Source organism: Eleginops maclovinus, chromosome 3 (assembly GCF_036324505.1).
Source record: "Eleginops maclovinus isolate JMC-PN-2008 ecotype Puerto Natales chromosome 3, JC_Emac_rtc_rv5, whole genome shotgun sequence".
Taxonomy (NCBI): Eukaryota; Metazoa; Chordata; class Actinopteri; order Perciformes; family Eleginopidae; genus Eleginops; species Eleginops maclovinus.
The window spans coordinates 12,163,294-12,171,752 of NC_086351.1; the positions used below are offsets into that span (position 1 = coordinate 12,163,294).

Here is an 8,459-nt window from a genome sequence, read left to right on the forward strand (position 1 = left end):
ATGAATAGACACTCCTGTCCACCACATTTTGACCGTGATCCAATTCTGAGTTTTTCTTATGGGGGTGTGGTGTATTAAATCTGTTCAGATGTACAGTTAGTTAAATCGGTTCATATACAGTTAGGTACTCTCGGAGGTCATAGAGAGTGCAGAGAAGAGGTTGTTTAGGAAGCCCCATCTGGGGTGCCATAGGATGTTGCATAACAACCTCTGGAATACATTAGAGGGCCTCCATGGATGAGTAAGAGAAAGACATGTTGGACAAACATACATCTCACCTTATTTGGGTACACCCAAGACATGTAGGATGAGAACATATATCTCTCCTTATTTGGGTACACGTTCTTATAGTAGGCCTACACCTCCTTTGGTCACACACACACATTGGACATGCACACACATTTTCTCCTATAAATTGCATGCACAAAGAGAGTTCGGGGGGACTTTCACAATTGGCTCTGGGAACCTCGTGTTGCCCGTGTTGGTGTATGATACTATGCTGTTGTAATAAACCTTATAGAAGCTGGTGTCTCTGGAGACTTCTTCATCATCTTCACAAACATTGCTGCAAGATATACCTCAGGGGACTTTGAATTACTGAATTTTTTTATAAATAAAGAACACAGTTGTTCACTGACATTCAAGCTCAATACCGATCTGTTCTGGGCTTTTGAGGGTCATTATCAGATATGCGTCAGCCAGCATGATCTCTATATATCAAGAACCTCTGACAAAGGACCATTTCACTTGTAGAGGGCACACTGCTGCAGATACAGTAGCAGATACTGACTCTTTCATGAAATATAATCAGTAATACTTCCGACTAGAAATATCAACCCACACATACACTTAAACCCAACTAATGTGATACTACACAATAAGGTAAATCCTTCCTCTGGGGACTCCAATCAAGAAATGCATTGTTTTAAATCCTGTATCATGATATTCTGCATTGAAAAAAAAGAGTAAAAATTAAGATAAGGTCACCCTGTCCCTTAACTTTTCCTGCCCAGAACATGTTGCATGCTGGGTAAACAAAAGCCAGGTACGATAAATTGTGTTTAAGTAAGTCAATAACTTTCTGTAGCCTACTGTAAACTGTAGAGTGACAGTGGCTGTGTAACACAAGTAATGTCAACACTATTTTATCAGCTCTAATTACACATTAGGGGCGGACAGGTGAGGCTGGAGAGTATAAAGGGGAAGAAGCAGCAACAAAAGAGTGAGAAACGTGCACAGATAGAGGGACCAAACACATAACACAATTGTGTCAAATGGTAGCTTCACCTAAAAAGAGTGCTGATTGTCATTGCTCTGATTAAACATCTCAAGATAAATTATGTGTACTGAGATGCATTTTAACAAATGTTTGATGCAGTGATTCGACAGTTTGACCTTAAAAGGAACTAAGTTAATCTGCTGTTTTGATTTGACCTTTTTTCTCAGTTGAAGTTATAGCACAACAGACATATGACCACATATGAGGTGATTTTTGTAGCACTACACTGAAAAACAGGGAAGTTATTGAATATGTTCTACAATAAAGGGACCCCACCCTAAAATGATCCCAAAGCTTATTTTACCATACGACCATTAATGTGCGGAGTGATTTTGCTTGCACTACACTGTCTGAAGTGATTACTTTTTTTAATAGCATTTCTTTTCAGCGTTGCACTTTGTAGACGGTCCCTGCAAGTTCCCCACTCGTCTACAATCCGGCTGAAGATAGAGGCCAATGTAAATTGTTGAACTCGAGTTGTCAGAAAACGCATATTGGCTTGCATTGCTAAAATATATATATATATGTGATGTAGTTCACTGTACACCTTACTACGTTTTTAGTTGACAATTTTTTGAGTATACTTATTGTGTAAATAATTGTTAATTGACAGTATCTTCATATTTTGACCTAACGATTCAAGCTGTCATTCTCCAAGGAAACCTTCGGAATTAATGACGTGCAAAAATGAAAGAAATTATTTGTTTGAACAAGTCTTTGAACATATGCTCATAAATTCCCGAGTTCTCTCACCCGTGGCTCACCACTATACTGCTCACACCAGCTGCCTGCTACCGGTGCAGCTACCTGGCGCATTCACTTACGTTTTATAAGAAGGCACTACCGGTTGAAAGTCCAGGTACTAACAGTGAACTAACGTTATGTTATGCAAAACGCCAACATATGTTAGCTCGATGTATGTACATGTGTGAACTCAAATAAATCGATACTGAAAAGATTCTGCACATCACTGAGAAGGAGCCTGATGTTTTTACCCAATAGCAGCTGCGTCCGTGAGTCACGTGATACCAGCCCTCAACGTCATTTTTTCGCGACTGCCTTCGTCTGACAGATCCATGTGAACAGCGTTGGTTAAAAGATACTCTAAACTTCAGGTACGTTTTGTGTAAATATGATATCCGACGGTGCTATGACTTAGTCCTGTCTGTGTTCTGCCTTACCTTAAAGCTCAATGTTATGAAGGGACCCTGTACAAAACGCTGTCTGTGTTTCAGAGCGTCTCTTCCTTTACGCGACAAGGTCAGGATTTAGTGTTACATGACCAAAGAAATGGGACTGTCAGCTCCATAACTTCACGTTTATAATGCAAACCAATGGCGTCAACGTAACAAACCAAGATATGAAGCTAACTTCATTCTAGCAACATAGTTATTTTGTGCTCTTGTCTTTTAGACTCAATGGCCAGCCGCATCTTGGGCAGATATGCCCGTGTGCTCTGCAGGGCCTCCTCCCAGACTACCGCTGCGGCTGCTGCCCGCCCCCCTCCACCTGTAGCTGGACCTACAGAAGTGCAGAGGTCTCAAGGCTGGCCCAGAGTCACAGAAAGGTTAATGTGTGAGGGAAGGACACTTACAAAGGAAGACTCCCTCCCTTTTGTACGCACGAAACTTGAGCAGTTGGTAGAAAAGGCAGCAGTACCAGAGGACGTGTTGCTGGCCTGGGAAAGACATGGAAAGAATGGTAATCAAGCAGCTGGTGCCCTGGTGTGGTGGTCTCGTTTGGCACTGAGGACGGGGGGCAACTTTAAGGAAGAAAAACCAGAATTACTAACAGATTCAAGGCTACTGGATATGATGGACACTCTATCTCGGCAGGTGAGGAAGATAAATACAGAGTTGGCCTGGCACTGTTATTCTGTTTTGTAACTGATATTCAAGCCTTTGTGCTTGACTTTTAAGATAAATTACTAATTTATGTGCATTGTTTTCTGCCAGGTGTCTGCCGTATGGAATGGCAATCTAGTATATGCCATGCGAGCTCTCTGGATTATTGGTCTGCCCTCTAATGATTCAGTGCTCAACTCTGTCCAGACTGAGGTCCTGTGGCGAGTACGCAGGCTAACATACAAGCAACTGAGCTTCCTCGCAGAATGGGGAAATGGCAGGAAAGGGTCCCAGAACGTGGCAATAGTGAATGCTGCATTAAAACAGCTGGAACTGCGCTGGACTGAAATAGCAGATGCTAAAACTGTCACTGCACTGTTATCCAGCGGAAAACACATCTCTCCCACCTTGATAGACCGACTTGAAGACAAGGTATCTGCATCAAAACATCAATCTCAATTTAACACAGCAGTAATGTCTAGTTAAACATGTTAACCTTGCCTTAACCTAACATACCAGGGACTTGACCATGTTTAGGATCGTGAATAGGACTTGCTGTCTGTAAAACCTTAATAAATATTACCTCGATAAGGGAAATGTAACGGCATATATTGAAAGGAGAAATCACATATAATCCTTATGCATAATAAAGTATGACATTTAAGCATTAAAAAAAACAAATTTTGAGTTTAAAGGTTTGAGAATGAACGCATCCTACAGTGAAATATTTGCGTCTGTATTGCAGGCTTTGGAGCTGGCAGGGGGCTTCTCAGCTGAAGAGATCGGCAGTGTTTGCTTATCTTTGGCAGCTCAGAGCCGCAGATCTGTCCCGCTGCTCAGAGCGTTGTCCTACCACCTTCTCCAGAAGCCATCATCAGATTTCACCACTCCACTGATACTGGACATGGCTTTAGCATACGGTAATAACATTGCTTGTTACATATCCATTAACAATGGAGGCATGCATGAAGCAAATAGAAATAGTTTTTTTTGTTGTCTTATTTAGGAAGGAGCACTGCTCATTTATAAATACAAATGGTATAAAAGGTGCCAGAGTTAGCCAAAGGTTATATTTAATCTGTAAGACTGTACATAAGGCTCCCTTTAATACATTTTAACAAAAATAAAAAAGGGCATGCAATATAGAAAGCTTATTCAAATACATCAGAGCACACTTATATGTGTTGGTAATAACCTTTGTCGTAGGTTACTGAAAGTGAGAGTGGAGTGGAAATAGGGCAATTTCCTAGCATATTCACATCTTGAATGACCCCCTTGAATATTCCACTATCTATTCTTGTCGTGGTGGCAAGTATTCTCAAAGAGTACAGCTTTAGTGCATTTCAGAACAGATTAAAACACTGTCTGCTCAGTATGTTGCTGTATAACGCTAACACAAACTTTGTCTTTGCCATTCTGTAGGGAAGTTGAATTTTCACAATTCCCAGTTGTTTCAGCGAATGGCCTCAGAGTTGTTACCCAGAGTCCCGGAGCTCAGCTCTGCTGATGTCACACGCTGTGCTAAATCACTGGGCTTTCTCAAATGGCTCAACATCCCTCTCTTTGAGGCCTTTGCTGACGTGAGTCGCCCTAAGAATAATTCAGTCGATTGAGAATCAAAGTTTAAATGTTTGATTATTTTTTTCTCTCGCACTTAAACACTGTATTTTTTTTCCTCAGCACTACATAGCAAACAATCCGAACTACACTACTCTTCAACTCTGTAACCTGCTCATGACTTTTGCCCGAGTGAGCTTCCAGCCAAGCAGAGGAGAAGAGTTCTACAGCAAGGTACTCATCATAAGAAAAGCTATCTGTTGACTGCCTATTGTCACTTCCACTTCTTTCCTTAAAAGTGATTTGTATGTGATTACTTGTTAAGGTTCACTCTGCGCTGGAGGGCGCTCTCTCAGGCCTGGAGCCCTTCATGCACACAGATGTGGTTTGGGCTCTGTGTGTGCTGCAGCAGGCCAAGCCCCAGTACATCATCCCCCTCACACAACAGAATCATGTTGCCAGACTATCAGGTAAAACACACAGCTTTGGACGTTCTTTCTTGGATGTATTTCAACATGCATGCTGTCAGCAGTTTAAATCACCTGCTTCTCTGAACTAAGAGAGGCTGCGAAAGATGTTTAGGCACCTGGTACAAATGCCAACAAGTTGGGATATTTTGTTTAGAACCATAGAAATATTTTTTAGGGATGCACCGATGCCAAACTTCTTGGCCGATGTTAAAAATAACAATTTGGCTGGTCCCGATGCCGATGTTTAAATGTATTTCCACTGTTGTTATTCCACTCTCTGCCAGGAAAAACCCCCCAAAAGTCTCTCAAAATGGTTTCAGTTTCAAAAGCTGAGCAACTTTGTTGTTATAACATCATAGTACACTGTTTATAAAGTACGCAGCTTCCCCGGAACACCTGCAGCTCTGCCCGCTGTGAGGGGACCGGTGAGCGGAGCAATTAGACTTATCACACTTAGCTTTTTTATATACCTCTGAATCTACCTAAACTAGTCATAAATATATTTACTCTTTACTGTCGGATCACTCATTACTAGATCAGCGAGCTGCATGAGGTGGATGGGCTGTCAGGAAACGGAGACAGGGAGAGCTGAAAAGAGAGCGTGTTATTATCCAAAGTTACTGTAAACTCTGGAATAATGTAGTTAATATACATAAGTAAATCGCGGATCTCTGGGTGAAACAGTGTAATAGTCCCAAACTGCCAACATGTTGTGTTGTTTTCTTTAGTTAATGTTTTTTTTATTTTTATATAAAGAGACTAAGGGTGCAGCAGATGTTATGACGGAACGCAGGGAAAAATAACAAAAGCATCGGCGACTGCCATCGGTGAATATCCCCTTATTTGCCGATGGCAGTAAATAGGGCGAACATCGGCCAATGTATCGGTGCATCCCTAATAATTTTACTTGTGAACTTGTGTTTTGCCCGACTGAAATTATGTTTTGTCTTCTGTGGGCTGAATACCATTCTGGTTCAGCAGATGGCAGTGCATAACTGTTAAATCTAGGGTTGGACAGACAGACACATTAATCCCATTGTATCACAGAATGGCGGAATTGCATGGATTAATAAAACATGCCTAAAGTGTTTTTAAAAAGCACTGATGTCATTGAGCGGGCAGCAACCATTCTATTTCTGTTTTCCTTTCTGTCTTTAGAGGGCAGCCCAGCTCGATTGGAGAACTATAAGCTGAAACTGCTCCACATTGCAACTACCCTCCAATTGGAGCATCCGGGTTCCTCAGATACGCTGCCCTTCCTGACGGCCCTGCCTGTCCCGGAAAGGAGCTCCCCCCCCTCACCTCTGCAGAGGAGTCTAAGAGAGACTTTACAGAGTTTAGTGGGTGGGAAAACAGAGGCCCTTCGCACTGGGGTCAACACTATTTATGGATGGACTATTGGTAAGGGTAGCACATAATTAAAGACAATTGTATAGACGCATGTTGTGCCGTCAGTCCCTTTTTTATCAGCTTAGTTTTACACTGAAAGTAACTTTTATTGCTCCGTCAGTAAAGGTGAAGGATTGATCTTTTATGTCATTGAATCAGTGACTTTCTTTACATCTGACATGCCCTTCTCTCCCTAGATGGTGAACTGGTAGTGGATTGTGACAACAAACCAATTGACTTGACAATGCTGAAATCCTCTCACCTTCCCAGTGGAGGAGGAGATGAGGCTTTATCTGAAGGGGCACACAGGTTAGTTATAGAGGAGAATCCTGTGGGCTTTCGTTGTTATAGATTTATTTTTGCCTTTTTAACTTAAGTGTTGCATCTGCTTTTATTTGCCTTAGCGGTCTAATGTTATTTTCGCTCTGTGTTTCACTGTTTTTTAGGCTTGCTTTCTTGGCTTGGGAATTTCCAAACTTTGGCTCAAAGAGTAAAGACCTCCTAGGACGTTTTTCCATGATGAAGCGGCATCTTCAGTTGGCTGGCTTTAACACTGTGGAGGTGGGGAGTGGCAGTGTTTGATTCAAATCTTGTTCAAGTAACTCTCTTCAAACCATTCATATAGGGTGTGCTGAGATAACACACTCCATAATTCCAAAATAACATTTCTGGTGTGTTGGGTTATTGAATATTGTTCCAATGAATAAAAACTGAGAAGCAGTACTGCCACTTCTAAATCTGACAGTCTAAGGCTATGCAAACAATGGACCCAAAGCTTTAGTAGAACTGAGAGTCAGGTGGGTTACGCTGCAGTCTTTTGTATAAATAGAGCTCCTGCCGCAGCTCTGTCTCATCTAGGCCAATCCAAGCGCTCTCTCTCATCTAGCACACTCTCCTTAGCCAATAGTATCTTCACCTGCCTCCTATGTTGGCAGTGCTGCACGATCTGTTATCAGGGCAACTATGTCTACCTGAGACCAAATAAGTAGCACTGTTTCTCTGTCTTAAATGTGTGTATTAATGTATGACTATAAGATTCATTTTACACGTGGGTTCTCTTAAGCACTCAAAGTACTAGTAAAGATAATCTGAAGGTAGTTGCTCAATAGCTGTTAAATAAATATTCTTTGCCCTCTTTCAGGTGCCATATTATGATTGGCTGGAGCTGAAGACGGAACGGCAGAAGGTGGCATACCTTAAGGATAAAATTGGGAAGGCTGTAGCTGAGGAAATGGCCAAGTGAACCCATCAATCATTTCAGCTAATTTGCAGACTCAGCTATATAAGAGCTTCCCCAATCAAATGGGACCACGGATAATAATATGTACCCACGTCCACACTTGGAATGGAGCCGTATTGCAGAAAGGCTCTCATCTTTTTTCAGAAAACAAAAATCATATTTTCACTCTGGTTCCCTTGGAAACTTGTGGGGCTTTCCCTGTTTCCATGGTGATGATAAGCAAGAATTTAGGAGCCAGAGAGAGAGACAGAAATAAAACAACAGCGAGTCTTCTGTAGGAATGCAATGATCAACGAAAAAAAAGTATTTGCCTCTGCAGGTCACATCGAAACAGAAGCTCCCAGGCCATTTGTAGAATGTTGGCCAAAAAATGGAGTTATTTAAGCATCTGGATCCAGTGTACAACTTAAGTATCTCTTTGAATGTGTGTTGAATAATAAATAGTTTTATTATGAGGCCATGTTTTGTCTTTTAATCCTCACATACATGCCTTGTAGGGTTTAGATTCAGGATGTTGCTGCATGCTACATTCAGTGGCCTGCTGAAGTGTGTTGTATTTGGTGTGACATTCAGATCTGATGTGCTTAATTTCACATGTTGCAGCTAGTGGCACATCTCTGATTTGCTGGAGTTTGGACTGCATCAGTAATATTGGCAATATTGTGCCACTAGGTTATTCT

General features: G+C 41.6%; 1 protein-coding gene across 2 annotated transcripts; it reads left to right on the plus strand.

Moving 5' to 3' along the window:
• Positions 1–2,261: 2,261 nt before the first annotated feature.
• tbrg4 (transforming growth factor beta regulator 4) lies at positions 2,262–8,234 on the plus strand. Of its 2 annotated transcripts, none has more exons than XM_063878231.1 (11): positions 2,262–2,394; positions 2,693–3,114; positions 3,235–3,555; positions 3,869–4,043; positions 4,546–4,703; positions 4,804–4,914; positions 5,006–5,150; positions 6,309–6,551; positions 6,737–6,848; positions 6,986–7,100; positions 7,681–8,234. In XM_063878231.1, the coding sequence occupies exons 2-11, from the start codon at positions 2,698–2,700 to the stop codon at positions 7,780–7,782; spliced, it is 1,899 nt and encodes a 632-aa protein (XP_063734301.1). In that variant the 5' UTR covers positions 2,262–2,394; positions 2,693–2,697; the 3' UTR covers positions 7,783–8,234. The 2 variants fall into 2 exon arrangements, with proteins under 2 accessions (XP_063734301.1, XP_063734302.1); XM_063878232.1 differs by having other exon boundaries at positions 6,986–7,165; positions 7,681–7,790.
• The last annotated feature ends 225 nt before the right edge of the window (positions 8,235–8,459 follow it).